Raw genomic sequence first — 17,126 nt, 5'->3', positions numbered from 1 at the left:
TTCCAAAGGAGAAAGAGAGAAATTGTGGGCAATTTAACTTTTGTCCCCAATCTGATACATAGTCAGCAAGCGGTCAACATTGGATTACAATTCATGCTTCTAGCGTTTTCCCAAAGAGACTGCTGAATGCTCAATAGTCTTGTCATGTAATAGCAGCTGAAGCCCAAGAATCCATCTCACTTAAGATTCATGCAGTCACTTTATCCAGACTGAATATTAGATCAAATCTAAGAGGTGAAAGACAAGCGCCCTGCACTGTTTACAAGTATGAGTACATGTTGTTGCCTGTGTCTTTACCTGTATTACTGCATTACAGAACTCCAGGGAGTTCATGAACTGTACCAGTGCAGGAATATGCATCCAGTCCTCTCGCTGCAGATAGTGCCATTCATCAGATTTCGCTTCCAGTTTAGTGGGCAATGAGGAGTAGAGGCCACTCAGTCCCGTGGCTAGCACCTGCAGGTTAAATAATAGTGCAAGGGGAAGAAGACAAAACTTTGAAATTACAAAAAAAATGCACTAAAATGTTATTCTTAACATAAGACAACACAAATATTGAATCAAGAGTGAAATAATGCAGATGCTGGAAATCTGAAATTAAAACAGAAAATGGTAGAAATGCCCAGATCAGGCAACAGCTGTGGAGAGAGAAATATAGTCAAGATCAGTAATCTTTCATCGGAAAAAGTGAAATAAATACTAAATCAGTTAACTGTCTACTTCCTTCCCCAAATCCTTACTAAATTGCAAAAAGTCAACACTTTCTTGGATCATCATGTTACATGGCACTTCCATCCAGGATCTCGCACAATAGGGCCCAATTTCCAGCTTAATTTTTTTTTAATTCATTCTTTCATGGGATGTGGCCAACATTTATTGCCCATCCTTAATTGTCCTTGAAATGAGTGGCTTGCTAGATCATTTCAGAGGACCGTTATCACATTGCTGTGGTGCTCTACTCAATCCAAACTATGGCTAGACTGGGTAAGGATGGCAGATTTCCTTGCCTGAAGAACATTAGTGTACCAGATGGGTTTTTACAACAACTGATGATAGTTTCAAGGTCATCATTACTGAGACTTACCTTTAATTCCAGATTTATTAATTGTTACCTTGGTGGGGTTTGAACCCAAGCCCCTAGAACAATAATCCGGTTCTCTGGATTATTAGTCCAGAGATGGTAGCACCATGCAACTATCTCCCCCAGTTAGGTAAAACTCAAAAGGCTGTTCTCAATCATCAATAGGGTTGTCAACTATGGCTTGATATATTCCTGAAGGTTTTATCACACGATGCTCATGGTTCATCCTATGACAAATGATCAATTGCAAATATTATTGCATTTACCTCATTTAGGTCAGGTCTCCTTAGGTTTAGTGTCATTGCACCCACAGAACTATAGTTAGCAAGAGTTCTTAAGAGGGTGGGGGAAGAAAAGAAAATAGAAAAAAAGCAAATTTGAGCCCATTGGTTCTACCCTCATGAACAGAATAAAACATTTTCTTTCTCTTTAAAAAAACTAGCAGTTACGCAGTACCTGTACTGCACATGCAGTTCCAGTTGTCCTTTAATTAGGTAAAGGTTTACCCAAAGAAAGGATTCATTTTTAAATGAATTCAGTGAGAAATTGGACCCTGTTGTGCCCATTTTATGCCTTAACATGGGTACAAGAGCCAAATTTGGGAACCAAAATCTTGTGCCCCAAACAAGTCTTGAGAAGGCATTCGATATTGGGCCTGGGCCATTTTTTAGGAGTCTGGGGCGAACACCATTCATCCCTGTATATGTACTAATGAGGGGTCAAACATCTCTTTTAAGAGCCTTCTGGAAAACTTGGCTCCCCTGAGCAAACCAGGCACTGGGCCTGCTCCACTCAAGTTTTATAGGTGTGGATATGATCACCATCAAAAAGCTAATTTTTTTTTAGGAAAGAACTGTGGAGAAGCCAGAAGGAGTAGGAGTACCCCGTCCAACTCTACAGCATCCCAAGGACCACTACAATTGTGCTGCTCTACTCCATTCTCCTCTTATCCATCCCAGCACTTAGAGGAAGGAAGCTGCATCCAACGTAGGTGGCCCAAAACTCGATTCCTCGGCAAGAGCAATGGATGATCCTCTGAAATGCTAAGATGAGACCTGATAACCAATTTCAGGTGGTTCCCAGGCTAGACTTACCTACTGCAGGCAGTGCGTATACCATCTAGTTCCAACCCAGAAAAATGCACAAACCAATTTATTTCCCATTGTGTTTTAACATATTTTTAAAAATAATAGGTCGATGATTACAAAAACTCAAAATACCACAATTTTAATTTAAAAACAAGTTTCCATAACATACAGAAATTCAAGATTATTGCAATATACAGAACCCTCGTCTGTAATTGGTAAGAAAATAAAACGTACCAAAAACAGCATAATTTGTGCAATTTTCTAGTAGTTACATCATTACTTTGAGAGCTTTGCATGTACACATAAAGAAAAAATATTATAGAAACATTTTAAAATGTTCACCTCATCCTCACCAATCAACCTGTTGTAGATAAATTTAGCCAAGACAGTATTGGCAGGAGTAACCGCCACACAGTCCTTATGAAGACAAAGTCCCAGCTTCACACTGAGGATAATGCCTGTCATTTTGTGTAGCACTGCCACTGCCCTTAATAAAATAGATTCAGACAGATCTAGCAGCTCAAAATTGGGCATCCATGAGGTGCAGTAGGCCATTCGCAGCAGAATTATATTCCACCCCAATCTGTAACCTCATAGTCTGCCATATCCCCCACTCTACCATTACCATCAAGCCAGGGGATGAACTCTGAAGATTGCAGGAGGGCATGCCAGGAGCAGCACTGGGTGTACCTAAAAATGAGGATACAAATCCACCATGCATGCTGAACAGTGGGTGCAGCATGTTATAGACAGAGATCTCACAGCCAGTGAATTAGATCAAAGCTCTGGAGTCCAGCCAGATCCAGTTGAGAATTGATGGCAGACAATCAAACAACTAAATTAGAGGAGAATGCCCTACAAATATTCCCATCCTCACTGTGGAAGAGCCCAGCATATCAGTACAAAAGACAAGGGCTTAAATGTTTGCAATCATCTTCAGCCACAAGTGCCAAGTGTGCCATCTCATCCTCCTCCTGAGGTCCCAGCATCACAGATGCCAGTCTTCAACCAATTCAATTCACTTCACATGATATTAAGAAATGGCTGAGTGCATGTGATACAGCAAAGGCTATGGACCTCAACATCATTCCAGTTGTACTGAAGATTGTGCTCCAGAACTAACCACACTCTTAGCCAACCTGTTCCAGTATGCTGACAAATTGGAAAAGTGCCCAGGTATATCTTGTCCACAAAAAAAAAGATGGACAAAAAAAAACATGGCAAATCCAATCTGGCCAATTACTGTCTCATCACTCTCCTCTCATCAACAAAATGATGGAAGGTGTCATCAATAGTGCTATCAAGCAGCACTCACTCAGCAATAATCTGCTCACCAATGCTCAGTTTAAGTCCACCAAGACCACTGGGCTCCAGACCTCATTACAGCCTTGGGCCCAACATGGAGAAAAGAGCTGAATTCCAGAGATAGGGTGACAGAGATTACCCTTGATATCAAAGCAGCATTTGACTGAGTGACCATCATCAAGGGTCAAAATTGGAATCAATGGGAGTCAAGGGGAAAATTCTGTGCTGGCTGAAATCATACTAGCACCATGAATGATAGTTGTGGTTATTGAGGGCCAATCAACTCAGCCCCAGGACATCGCTGTAGAAGTTCTACAGGGTAGTGTCCTAGGCCCAACTATCTACAGCTGCTTTATAAATGCCCCTTTCTCCAACCCAAGGTCAGAAGTGGAGATGTTCGTAGATGATTGCACAGTGTTTAATCTATTCACAACTCCGAACATAATGAAGCAGTCCATGCCTGCCAACAGCAAGACCTGAACAACTTCCAGGCTTGGGCTGTTTACCATGTGCAAATTGGCTGCTGTTTTGCCTTTCCCACATTACAACACTTCAAAAGTATTTTAAGGGATGCAAAATGCTTTGAGATATTCAGTGATTATGAAAAGCATTATATAAATGCAAATCATTCTTTCTTTCTTTGACAGGTGGCATGTTACATTTGCACTGCACAAGTGGTGGGCAATGACCATCTCCAACAAGATTGAATCTGAACATCTTCCTCTGGCATTCAATGGCATTACCATCCCTGAATCCCCTACCATCAACATCCTGGGGCGTTACCATTAACAGAAAAGTAACTGGACGAGCCACATAAATACTGTGGCTATAAGAACAGGTCAGAGACTGAGTATTCTGTAGCAAATGACTCATCTCCTGGCTTCCCAAAGCCTCTCCATCATCTACAAGGTACTAGTCAGGACTGTGATCGAGTACTCTCCATTTGCCTGGATGAATGCAGCTCCATCAACACAAGATGCTTGACACCATTCAGGACATAGCAGCTTGCCTAACACCCCATTCTGCACCTCTAACATTCACTCCCTCTACCACCAGAATACTGTGACAGCAAAGTGCACTGCAGCAACTTGACAAGGTTCCTTCAACAGCACCTTCCACAACCTTGACCTCCTTGAGAACCAAGGTAGCAGATGCCAGTTCCCCTCCAAATCACACAATTCTGACTTTGAACTTTATTGCTATTCCTTCACTGTCACTGTGTCAAAATCCTGGACCTCCATTAATAAGAGCCCTGTAGGTGTACCTACATCAAGGGACTGCAGCAGTTCAAGACAGCAGCTCACCAGCAACTAGTCAAGGGCAATTAGGGATGGGCAATAAATGCTGGCCTTGCTCATGATGCCCGCATCCCATGAATGAATAAAATAGCCACAAAATTGGACACAACCCCAATCTAATTAATTACCATTGGGAGTTTCCATTAATTTCATCCAGTTGTGGCCTTCAAAGAGACTCTTAAAATTAAGTTTTATTTGGAGGCGCAAGGGTGCTTATACCCTTTAAAGTTTTTGAATTTGTTTTAATTAATTAAAATTGATTACTGATGACTAATGTAACTCTCAAATGATTCTGCAAAGTCCTTTAAAGTCATTTTCAGTTATTTAAATTTTGGCTGTTCAAGTAATGGAATTAAAATTAATGGAATTAAAAATGCTTTTTATGATAAACTAACTTCAACGGTATTAATCAAACTGCACCACATTGTCACTCAAATATATTATGGGATATTTTTAAAGCAAACAAACTGAGAAAAATAATTATGGGCAGAATTTTTCAGTCGGTACATGGGGGCGGGCCGGACACACTGACATGTAACATGACATGTGATGACATCGGGCGTGCATCTTGGTCTCGCGATGTTTTGTTCGATATGTAAACAGCCTATTAAGGCCATTAAGAAAGCAATTCATGTAATTAGTTATGCTGCCTGTCCAACCTTAAGGTTGGCGGGCAGGTGAAAAGCCCAAGCAGCCTTTGTGTTTTTTAGGAAACCTCATCCACAATTGGGATGAGGTCTCCGAAAGCTTTTATTAAATAAATTTAAAAATTTTCATAAAAATGAAACATGTCCCATCTTATGTTCCGTGTCTCAGGGAGATTGTTGCGCTCCTTCATGCTGGCCCTGATTCTCCCTCCTCCCCCAACCCCGCCCGCACAGGTAGCACTGAGCGCTACTCTCACATATTACGCTGGGTGGGCCTTAATTGGCCCGCGCACGTAAAATGGTGGCACAGAGCCAATCGTGGGCAGTGATCGGCTCCACGCCCACGCCCTCCCGCTTCCACCCAGCCTGCCCGCCATATGAAAAATTCTGCCCTATATTCTGTAATGATGCAGATTGTGCTGGCACATGGCAGATTTTACATTGGTTGAAATACATGAAAGCTTGAGCAGAAACTGAAGGAAAAATAAGATTTCTCAAAACTAGCTCAATTTTAAAAGCGCAATCAAAGGTATAGATGAATTAGAGTATTGTACCGGCACCAACTATGATATAATAAGGACGTATACCAGTTACTCTTTCTTCCTCAACTCTATTTTCACTCTCGTCACCTCTATTCTTTACACCCTCCTGTCTTTATTACTTCATTGTCAGTTTCAAAGGAGATGTTGGGTGGAACTTTCTGTGCCCGCTGGTGCCAGGCATGTTCGGTGGTATGAGAAAATAATACAGCGAGAAGGCCAAAAACCACTTTCATGACGTCGTGAAACCAGTTTGTGATTGTCCACTCAGCCTGCCAATGGCCAGCCGTGTTTTCTGCCATCGGACGTCAGGAACCTCATTGTAACACACCTGCATGTCATTATAAGGCCAGCCGGCCAGAATCGTCGCCCACCCCCACCCGCGTTGGACCATCCTCCAATTTCAGCAGGAAAACTTGCCGGTGTAAAACACATCGCGACAAGCGTGACGTGCAGGAGTTGGGCCTTGCTCACATCGTGAACACCCGAGGAACAGAAGATGCTGGAGGCTGAGAGCACGGCACACTGGAGGAATATCCATGACATGCTAGACATGGCTGTGCTGCAAAGCAGCTCACAGAAGGTGGAAAGTCACCGCTGAGGGCCTGCCCACAAGGGATGATGGTTGAGGCAGGGGAGAGGAAGATCCAGTTGTATTTGGGAGAGGAAGATGTACCGGGGGGGTTGGGGGAGGGAGGTTAGGATCGACTGGGAGAGGAGGAGGTGTCAGGGGGTGAGGTTGTGAGGGAGGAAGAAAGGTGTCAGAGGTTGTGAGGTTGGGAAGGGAGTTTGGGGGAGAGGAAGGGGTAACAGGAGACAAGGCGGCAAATGGGGTGGTAGGTGTGGGGGGGGTGGTAGGTGTAAGGGAAGGAGTATGGAAGGGGGAAAGAGTGCAGAGAGGGGAGGGAGTCTGGGGTAGGAAGAAGTAAGGGTGTCGGAAGCAGTCAGGAAGGGGGAAGGAGTAAGGCTGGATGTAGAAGTGAGGGTGCCTAAGGGAGTCAGGTTGGGGGAAGGAGTAAGCTTGGGGGGAAGCCATTCCAAGGGTGGGGGTAGGGGAAGGAGTTCCAAGGGTGATCGGGGGTGTTCAATGGGTGAGGTGGGGGGAAGGAGCTCCAAGGATGGGAGGAGGGGAAGGGGGTTGGGGGAGTAGTCCAGGGTGAGTGGAAGCGATCCAGAGTGGGGGGGGGTCTGGTGGGGGGAGAAGGGGTCTGGATGTGGGATAAAAAGGGTCCGGGGTGGAAAAGGGATCCAGAGGGGGGGTGGGAAAAGGATCCGGAGGGGTGAGGGGGTAGGATCTAGAGGGGGGGGAACGTGCAAGGGAGGGCTTTCAATCTAGTAAAGTAATTCATTGCTTAATACTGAAGTAGGAGCTGAAATTTTAAAAAATAAATATAGAGTAGGACTGTACAAGTATAATTAATCAAGAAACAAGGTTCCTAGCTAACATAAATAAGGCCCTGAGCTAGCATATTTTTTTTAAGGGAGTAACTAGCTTAATCGAGAGGGACGTCATGGCAGAAGAACTCAGACCCATGATATGCTCCTCCTGCAGGATGTGGGAAATGAGGGACGCTTCCAGCATCCCTGGTGATCATGTGTGTGGAAGGTGTGTCCAAATGCAGTTTCTAGCTAACCGGATTTCAGAGCTGAACCTGCGGGTGGACTCATTGTGGATCATCCGCGATGCTGAGCAAGTCGTGGATAGCACGTTTAGCGAGGTGGTCACACTGCAGGTGAAGATTACACAGGCAGAAAGGGAATGGGTGACCATCAGGAACACTAAAAGACTCAGGAAGGTAGTGCAGGAGTCCCCTGTGATCATCCCCCTCTCTAACAGATATACCGCTTTGGATACTGTTGCGGGGGGATGGCCTCTCAGGGAACGCAGCAACAGCCAAGTTCACGGTACCATGGATGGCTCTGCTGCTCAGAGGGGCAGGGGGCAAACAAGTGTTAAAAACAAAAAACTGCGGATGCTGGAAATCCAAAACAAAAACAGAATTACCTGGAAAAACTCAACAGGTCTGGCAGCATCGGCAGAGAAGAGTTGACGTTTCGAGTCCTCATGACCCTTCAACAGAACAGAGATACGGAAATCTTGTCGCAGAGACGAACAAAACTTCTTCAACGTAGGAATTTCTTGAAGAGGAGTGGCAGTCAATTCTGTTGAAGGGTCATGAGGACTCGAAACGTCAACTCTTTTCTTCTCCACCGATGCGGCCAGACCTGCTAAGTTTCCCGGGTAATTCTGTTTTGGTTTTTGTTTGGGAAAACAAGTGGTAGGGCTATAGTGATAGGGGGATTCAATAGTTAGGGGCACAGACAGTTGCTTCTGTGGCCACAAACGTGAATCAAGGATGGTGTGTTGCCTCCCTGATGCCAGGGTCCGGGAGCAGCTGCAGGACATTCTGGGAGAGAAGGTAAGCAGCCAGTGGTCGTGGTACACATTGGTACCAACGACATAGGTAAACTAAGGGATGAGGACCTCCAAGCTCAGGACAGGGATTTAGAAAATAAATTGAAATGCAGGACCTCAAATGTAGTAATCTCAGAATTAACCCCAGTTCCACGTCCTAGCGAGAGCAGGAATAAGAGGATACACCTGGCTGGAGAGATGGTGTAGCCAGGACGGATTCAGATTCTTGAGGCACTGGGACCGGTTCTGGGGAAGGTGGGACCTGTACAAACCGGGACCTGTACAAACCAGACGAGCTGCACCCAGGCAGAGCTGGGACCAGTGTCCTTGCGGGTGCTTTTGCTATTTCTGTTGGGGAGTATTTAAACTAGTGTGGTAGGTGGATGGGATCCCAGGAGTAGGATCAGATAGGTCAGATTCAGATCAGAAAAATGGAGGTAGAACATTAGCTGGGGCATTGGGATAGACATGGAGTTACAGGAGAAGCAAAGTTTAAAAAGTGTCCAGCAAGGGAAATTGATGGGGTTAAACTGTTTATACTTCAATGGAAGGAGTACTACAAACAAGGTAGATGAGTTAAGGGCACAGGTAGACACATGGCAGCTACAGACACATAGCGTTATTGCTATAACGGAGACCTGGCTAAAAACTGGCAGCTTAATATCCCTGGTTTAGAGTCTTCAGACACGATAGAGTAGGAGATAAAAAAGGAGGTAGGGTGGTAGCACTAACAGTTAAAGAATCAATTCCAGTTGTGAGAAGAGATGATATACTAAATGGGTCAACAAATGAGACTTTATGGATTGGGCTTAGAATTAAAAAGGGGGCAGTCACACTACTGGGAGTATACTACAGACCCCCAAATAGTGAAAGGAAGATAGAAGAACAAATATGTAGGCAAATTTCTGCTTGTAAGAACAAGAGGGCAATAATAGTAGGAGGCTTCAACTATTCTAATATCAATTGGGATTCAAACAATATAAGGGGCACTGAGGGAGAAAAATTCATGCAGTGGGTCCAGGAAAATTTTTTCAACCAATTAATGACAAATCCAATGAGAGGAGATGCATTTCTAGACCTAGTCTTGGGGAACGAAGAAGGGCAAGTGGGTGAAGTGACAGTTGACAACCATATCAGGGACAGTGATTACAATTCAGTCAGATTTAGCATTACCATGGAAAAGGACAGAGGTAAGGCAGGAGTAAAAGTCTTGAACTGGGGGAAGGCAAATTTTGCAGAAATGAGAAGAGGCTTGGCTAAGGTGGATTGGACAGCACTGCTGGAGGATAAAACAGTGGAAAACCAGTGGGAAGCACTAAAAAGCGAGATCCTAACTGTACAAAGTAGACATGTCGCCTACAAAAATAAGAGTGGTACTGCCAAATCTAGACCTCCCTGGTTGTCTAGAGGAATACAGGGGAAGATCAAACAGAAAAAGAAAGCATACGATAGGCACAAAGAACTAAGCACTGCAGATAGCCTAGACGAATATAGGAAGTGCAGGGACGAAGTAAAAAAGGAAATAAGGAAATCAAAGAGAGGCCATGAAAAAAGATTAGCAAGTAAAGTTAAAGATAATCCAAAGATATTTTACCAATACATTAATGCTAAAAGGTTAGTTCGGGAAAAAATGGGACCTATCAGGGATGAAGATGGAAACTTGTGTGTAGATGCAGAAGTTGTGGGAAGGGTTTTGAATTAATATTTTGTCTCCGTGTTTACAAAAGAAAGGGAGGATGTAGATATAGTAGTCCAGGAGGAACACTGCAAGATATTGGACGGGATAGTCATAAAGAGAGAGGAAGTACTCGAAGGGTTGCTATCCTTGAAAGTTGAAAAGTCACCAGGGCCAGATGGATTGTTTCCGAGGCTGTTGAAGGAAGTCAGGGAGGAGATGGCAGATGCTCTGAGAAAGATTTTCTAATCTTCACTAGATACAGGGGAGGTACCGGAGGACTGGAGAAATGCAAACGTAGTTCCATTGTTTAAAAAAGGATCAAAGGAAATGCCAAACAATTATAGGCCAGTTAGTCTTACATCGGTGGTGAGCAAATTAGTAGAATCAATCCCGAGAGATAGGATTAACTGTCATGTGGAAAGGTATGGACTAGTCAGGGATGGTCAGCAAGGATTTGTTAAAGGAAGGTCTTGCCTCACAAATTTGATTGAATTCTTTGAGGAATTGACAAGAAGGGTTGATGAAGGTAGTGCAGTGGATGTTGTGTACATGGATTTTAGCAAGGCATTTGACAAGGTCCCACATGGCAGATGGGTCAGGAAAGTAAAAGCCCATGGGATTCAGGGTAATGTGGCAAACTGGATAAAAGGTTGGCTTTGTAACAGGAAACAAAGGGTAATGGTCAATGGATGCCCTTACGAATGGAAAGTTGTCTCAAGTGGTGTTCCACAGGGCTCGGTGTTGGGACCCTTGCTGTTTGTGTTATATATTAACAATGTGGACGTGAACGTCGGGGGCATGATTGGGAAATTTGCAGATGACACAAAGATTAGCTGAGTAGTGGATAGTGTAGAGGATAGCCATAATCTCCAAAACGATATAGATGGGTTGGTGGAGTGGGCGGTAAAGTGGCAAATGGATTTTAATATAGAGAAGTGTGGGGTCATACATTTAGGGAGGTCAAACAGTTACAGGGATTACATAATAAATGGGAATATACAAGAGGGGTAGATGAAGTAAGAGATCTTGGTGTACAAGTACATAGGTCCCTGAAGGCAGCAGTTCAAGTAGACAAGGTTGTAAAGAAGGCATATGGAATGCTCTCCTTCACTGGCAGAGGTATAGAATATAAAAGTAAGGATATAATGTTGGAATTGTATAAAACACTGGTGAGGCCACAACTGTAGTATTGTGTGCAGTTCTGATCACCATATTACAGGAAGGACATAATAGCTCTGGAGAGAGTGCAGAGGAGGTTTACAAGAATGTTGCCAGAGTTAGAAAAGTGTAGCTACAAGGAGAGATTGGATAGGTTGGGGTTATTTTCCTTAGAACAAAGAAGGCTGAGAGGTGACTTGATTGAGTTGTACAAAATTATGAGGGGAATAGATAGAGTGGACAGGATAAAATTGTTTCCTTTGGTGGAGAGTTCTAGAACCAGGGGACATAGATTCAAGATAAGTGGCAGAAGGTGTAGGGGGGACATGAGGAAGAACCTTTTTACGTAGAGGGTAGTGGGTGACTGGAATTCGTTGGTGGTAAAGGCAGAAACTCTAAACTCTTTAAAAAAAGTACCTGGACCTGCACCTTAAGTGCTGTAAGCTGTAGGGCTGTGGGCCGGGTGCAGGAAGGTGGGATTAGAAAGGGCACCTGGGTGTCCTAGGGCTGGCATGGACTAGATGGGCTGAAAGGCCTCCTTCTGTATTGTAACTTTTTTATGGTTCTATGATGAGCCCATGACTGCCTCCTGGGGAGCGAACTGACGGTGGACGTGATACAAGGAAACAGTGAGAATGATCAAGAGCAGAGTGAGGTGGTAGGGTGGGAGGTTCAAAAGTAGTGGTAGAAGGGTTGGTGGGATTGATTGGTGGGGACTCAGAGGCTGACAGGGACCCTAGGGGTGGGAAGGAGGAGGTCGGGGAGATTAATGCGGATAGGGCTGGGACTTCCGAAAAAGGAAGGGAACGTGCATGTTTACCTGGACATCCCCAAAGGATGAGGTGAAAGGTGCCAAGGGGGTCCACAGAGATGGGGAAAGGAAATAGGTTACTGGGGGAAGGGAAGGGATGGGGAAGCAAATGAAAAACTGAATCACCATCATGCTGTCTAACTTGAAAGTGAAACAAGAGTCTTGGTGGTTGAGATAAGGTGCTGTATGGGAGGGTGATCAGTGGGTGGGTGTAGATGTAGGTCAGCTCAGATGGATAACGGAAAGCGAACCCCAGCAGGCAGTATTCATTGAGGTGAGTATGATACTGGAAGGATCTGCTTGCGTGGGAGAGTGTTTGCATGAGGCTATGAAAGATCCTGCCACACACACACTTCTCCCTCCAGAATCTTTGCAGTGACAGAGGACATGGTTGAAGGGCTCACAGACAAAAGGGACTCGGAGGAAGAGAACAGCCTCAGATTACTTAGTGGATGCCCCAGGGGTGTCCAGCTGTCGCTCCACCTTCCTTTGGGTGCCTGGGGACCCCGGCCTAACTCTTTGAGGGTAAGGAGCACCTGGAGGGACGTTGAGGTGCCCCGTTTCCCTCTTGCTTTGCTACTGCAGGAATTCACCCATGGATTCCATGATGGAGAGCAGGTCTGCACACATCTCTGTGTTCTGCTGGTACAGGCATCCACGGCATCCGCCATCCTACCCATGGAGACCTCCATACGTGTACATGTGGGCACCACTTCATCAGAGAGAAAGTGGACGCACTGCTTTGAGTCATGAACCACTCTGTTGAGGGCTTCCAAAAGCTCTACATGATGTTCCCAAGCCTTCTGCTGACTCTTCAGGATAAGCTGGAAAGCCAAAGCCAGAGGTTCGATATCTGACTCGGACCTCACAGATGCCTATTCCCCAGCAGTCCTCCGAGTGCCGGGGAACTCAGCTGAAACTGCCTCTTCCTGCTGCGGATACATGTCCATCTGGTGACCACCAGATTGTGAACCTGAACCTGCTCTAGATCTAGGTCCCAGCGAGGTGTGTCTCTGCACTGGTGGAGGGTGTGGATAAGCGCTGTGATGGGTCTTCCAGTCTGCTTATTTCTGGCTTTTCAATGGAGGAGGAGTCATCTTGGCTGGAGATGAGGATGTGGTGGAGCTGAGGGACTGGCTGACTGAGGGTGTTGGTCATTTGGCAGAGCTCCCTGTGAACCACAGTAGGGATAATTAATGCATGGCAGCAGAGTCAAAAACAGGAGAGAGAGCACTCAAATTTGCGTTGAGAGAGGGATGATGTGGTGCACTTAATGGGTGGAATCATCCCTCACTGTCACTGCAGGCATAGTCCACATCCTCAACAGTCAGCGCAATGACACACTCCTCAAGGTCAATGAGGTGCCTAATGTGGGCCACTCCACCCCCAGTCTGGGACCTCTCCCTGCTGTTGTGAGCCAGCTTCTCCTGCATTGAAACAGATGGAGAGTGTGAGAGGAGGACAATTGGCACTGTGTGGAATGTTTGTGTGGTGAGCAGAGCCATGGACAAGATGAGGATGGGAACTTGAGAGGATATGAGCCTGATGGAAATGTGAGGGTGTGTGTGAGAGTGGTGTTGTCCCTTAAAGTGTGAGATCCCTGTGGATGTGTGATGGATTTCTGAGTGTGAGAGTTGAGAGTGATGAGAACAGCGACTTACCCTGGCGGAACAGAGGAGACTATTCATCCTGTAGCAGCACTAGGTGGCTGTCCTCTTTTGTACAGCATTGGTACTGCCCACTGCCTCCCAAGCTGGTTTAGTGATGCCGCTGCCCCTCCAGCAGCCAGAGCGGAGGTAGAGGACATCACGGCAGTCCTCCACGGTGTCCAAAAGGCGCTCAAGGGAGGCATCACTAAATTGGGAGGGTGCAGTCTTACTGCCTTTTGGGGCCATCCTATCTTCTGTGTAGCAGTCTTGTGCAGCATGGCTAAACTTCAAATGTGGCGCCCAGCGTGATGAAGTGGTGAGGTGATGGCATGGCGGGTGATTGAGAGCCTGCCCACCATCGAAATGGCCTGTTTCCTGGGAATGCATAATTAGTGCAGCTGGATTGGAATGATACAGTGTGAGAAGCCGCCAATGCAGCTGGCGGGTAAAATGTCGCTTTCCCCACCCACTACCGCACTTAGTGTAAATCTGGGATGATTCCACCCATTAAGTTATTCAGTCTCTAACTTGTCATATTTGAGTCACTCAGTCTCTCTTCTTTTATTATTTTTTTCCTGCCCCGAGACTGCTTTTTCTGCCACTCACATTCCACCACATATAATCTATAGAGCTGAAAGTGGGTATTTCCTTGTGGGTGACCCTTTGCTACTTAACTTCCTGTATTAGGTCAAGGGACTCTCACGGAGCAGCTGCAGCTTGAGAGGTGAGAAAGCAACATTCATTACTTCTGTCATCACTTTAGGTTTGGTTGCATCTCTTCTGTTGTGTAATGCCCTGCAACATCAGTACATGAATGAAATGCATTTCAAAAGCCTAACTTCAGTTTACTATTTAAATAGTATAGCATGTAAATTATTTATTTTCTTTTCAAGGCACAATTAATGCCTAACTATTATTGTGGTTTTGTACATTAAAACTGAATTAACTTTCGTTGAAGCTAGAACCACATGTTGCAACTTGATAATATTATTGACGCATAAGGCTTTGTTGATAAACCCCATAAAAGTCCTCGTGAATTGGACTGCAAATGTGTTATTTGTGGTGTTGGAAATAGAAGTTGTTTGATGACTTGATTTACTTTGAATATTTCTAAAACTAATCATTTCTGTCGATCAGACCTTGTTTGGAGATGTTCTCTGATGGTCATTTTCCTCTAGTCAGAGCAGATCGGCAAATTCAATTTATTTCCCCTTGCCTGTTTTTTCCCTTTGCTCTGCTCTGTTGGACATACCATGGTCTGCTAGTCTTGTCGGAGCCAGTTGGACATTTCAGGATACGGAGTTGAGAGCAACAGCAACTTGCTAAGCTTTTGATACCCCACTAAACACTAGCACCAGGATTGTCCTCTTACTGATGTCTCTCTGGGTAGTGTGTGCATGTGATCCCACAATCGAACCAGGTGTCTTCACTTTGAACGACATATCCAGCACAGTGTGACAGTGACTCAGTTGTGGCGTTTCATGCCATGGAGACAAGCAGAGATGAAACACCAGGTTTTATGTCTGCAGGAGGAGTTATATTCAATGCTTTAAAATGTCTACTCCCATGCTTACAGCCTCGGTTCAGTTTCTCAGTCTAAGTAACCACAACCAGGCTTCCCTTATCACAAACAGAACAGACCACACACAATCAAACGCCAAACAATTGAACACTACATTTGTTGTGCATTCCAAATAAAGGACAGAGTGGGATCTCATGGATAAAATATGCAGGGACAAAGCAGGGGGTGGGGGGGAAGGTCCACAGGTACGAACTGGGAATGCCACTATGTGAACTCCATTTCCCAATCACTTTGCTCCCAGGTTTTCCACAGCAGTGTCCAGGAGATTAGTCTTTCATTTTCTGGAGACAATCAGGGAAGATTGACAATCCAGGTCCTGAACACTACAAGTTTTACAAAAGACAATCTTTTACACCAACAGATTGCAGCACGAATATCCAGTTGGCAATATAATTGTTGCTTCACAAACTAACTGCATTTGCAACTGACTATTTTCATTTGTCATTTGAAGTTCAAAATTTGAAATATGGGTGGCAGCAATGCATTAGTGTTCATTTAAGCTTTAACATGTAATGCTATAAAGTGGAATTTTGTAGGCCAGTTCCTTTTCACAGTATCTTTACAGTGCAGGAGGTGGCCATTCAGCCCATCGAGTCTGCATTGGCTCTCTGAAAGAGCATTCCAACTAGTCCCAATTTCCTACCTTATCCCCATACTCTTGCACATTCTCTCTTTTCAGGTAGCAATCCAATTGCGTTTTGAATACCTCAATCGAACATGCCTCCATCACCCTTTCAGAAAGTTTGTTCCAGACTCCAGCCCCCTCTGGGTGAAAAAAAAATTCCTCACATCACATTTACTCCTTTTGCCAATTATTTTGAATCTGTGTCCTCTAGTTCTTGATGTTGTCTTGAGTGGGAACAGTTTCTCACTATTTACCCTGTCCATACCCCTCAGGAGCTTGAATACCTCTTCAAGGAAAAGAGTCCCAACCTCTCCAATCTATCTCCATAGCTACAGTTCTTTATCTTGGGAATCATTCTTGTGAATCTCCTCTGTACTCTCTCCAACGCCTTCACATCCTTCCTCAAGTATGGCACTCAGAACTGGACAAAGTACTCCAGATGAGGCCAAATTAGTGTCATATACAAGTTCAACATGACCTCCTTACTCTTGTACTCAATGCCCCTATTAATAAAGCCTAAGATACCATATGCTTTATTAACTACTCACTCGATACGCCCTACCATCTTCAATGACCTATGTACTCATACACCGATGTCCCTCTGTTCCTGCACCACTATTAGATGCTCTCTCTTTTTTAAAAAACATACTGTCTCACCATATCTTTCCTGCCAAAACAAATCACCTCACTCTTCTCTGCATTTAACTTCATCTGCCACTTGTCTGCCCAATCCACCAACATCTCTATGTCCTTTTGAAGTTCAAGACTATCCCCATCACAGTTGGCCATGTTTCCAATCTTCATATCATCTTCAAATTTTGAAATCATGCCCTGCACACCACAGTCTAGGTCAGTAATATATATCAGGAAGAGCAAGGGTCCCAATGCTGGCCCCTGAGGAACTCCACTACAAACCTTCCTCCAATCTGGAAAAACAACCATTTATCACTACTCTCTGTTTCCTGTCACTCAGCCAATTTCTTATCCAAATGCCTACTTTCCCTTTCATTCCATAACCTAGAATTTTGCTCACAAGTCCGTTGTATGGCACTGTATCAAATGCCTTTTGAAAATCTATATACGCCACATTAACAGTGTTTCCTTTATCAACCTTCTCTGTTACCTCCTTAAAAAGCTCCAGCAAATTAGTTAAAAATGATTTTCCCTTCATGAATCATGCTGGATTTCTTTAATTATCCTGCACTTGTCTAAGTGATTATTGGTTTTATCCCGTATTATAGTTTCCAGA

At 44.6% G+C, this 17,126-nt stretch overlaps 1 protein-coding gene across 7 annotated transcripts in view; it reads right to left on the bottom strand.

Moving 5' to 3' along the window:
• fhip1aa (FHF complex subunit HOOK interacting protein 1Aa) overlaps positions 1–17,126 on the bottom strand; it is a 176,888-nt gene that overhangs the window by 59,452 nt on the left and 100,310 nt on the right. For all 7 annotated transcript variants that reach the window (XM_041201850.1, XM_041201875.1, XM_041201856.1 and 4 more), the window contains one exon: positions 298–456. In XM_041201850.1, coding sequence (XP_041057784.1) covers positions 298–456 — 159 coding nt within the window. The remainder of the gene's footprint in view (positions 1–297; positions 457–17,126) is intronic.

The sequence above is a fragment of the Carcharodon carcharias genome, chromosome 1, assembly GCF_017639515.1.
Source record: "Carcharodon carcharias isolate sCarCar2 chromosome 1, sCarCar2.pri, whole genome shotgun sequence".
Classification (NCBI taxonomy): domain Eukaryota; kingdom Metazoa; phylum Chordata; class Chondrichthyes; order Lamniformes; family Lamnidae; genus Carcharodon; species Carcharodon carcharias.
This window is presented reverse-complemented; position numbering and strand designations above follow the sequence as displayed.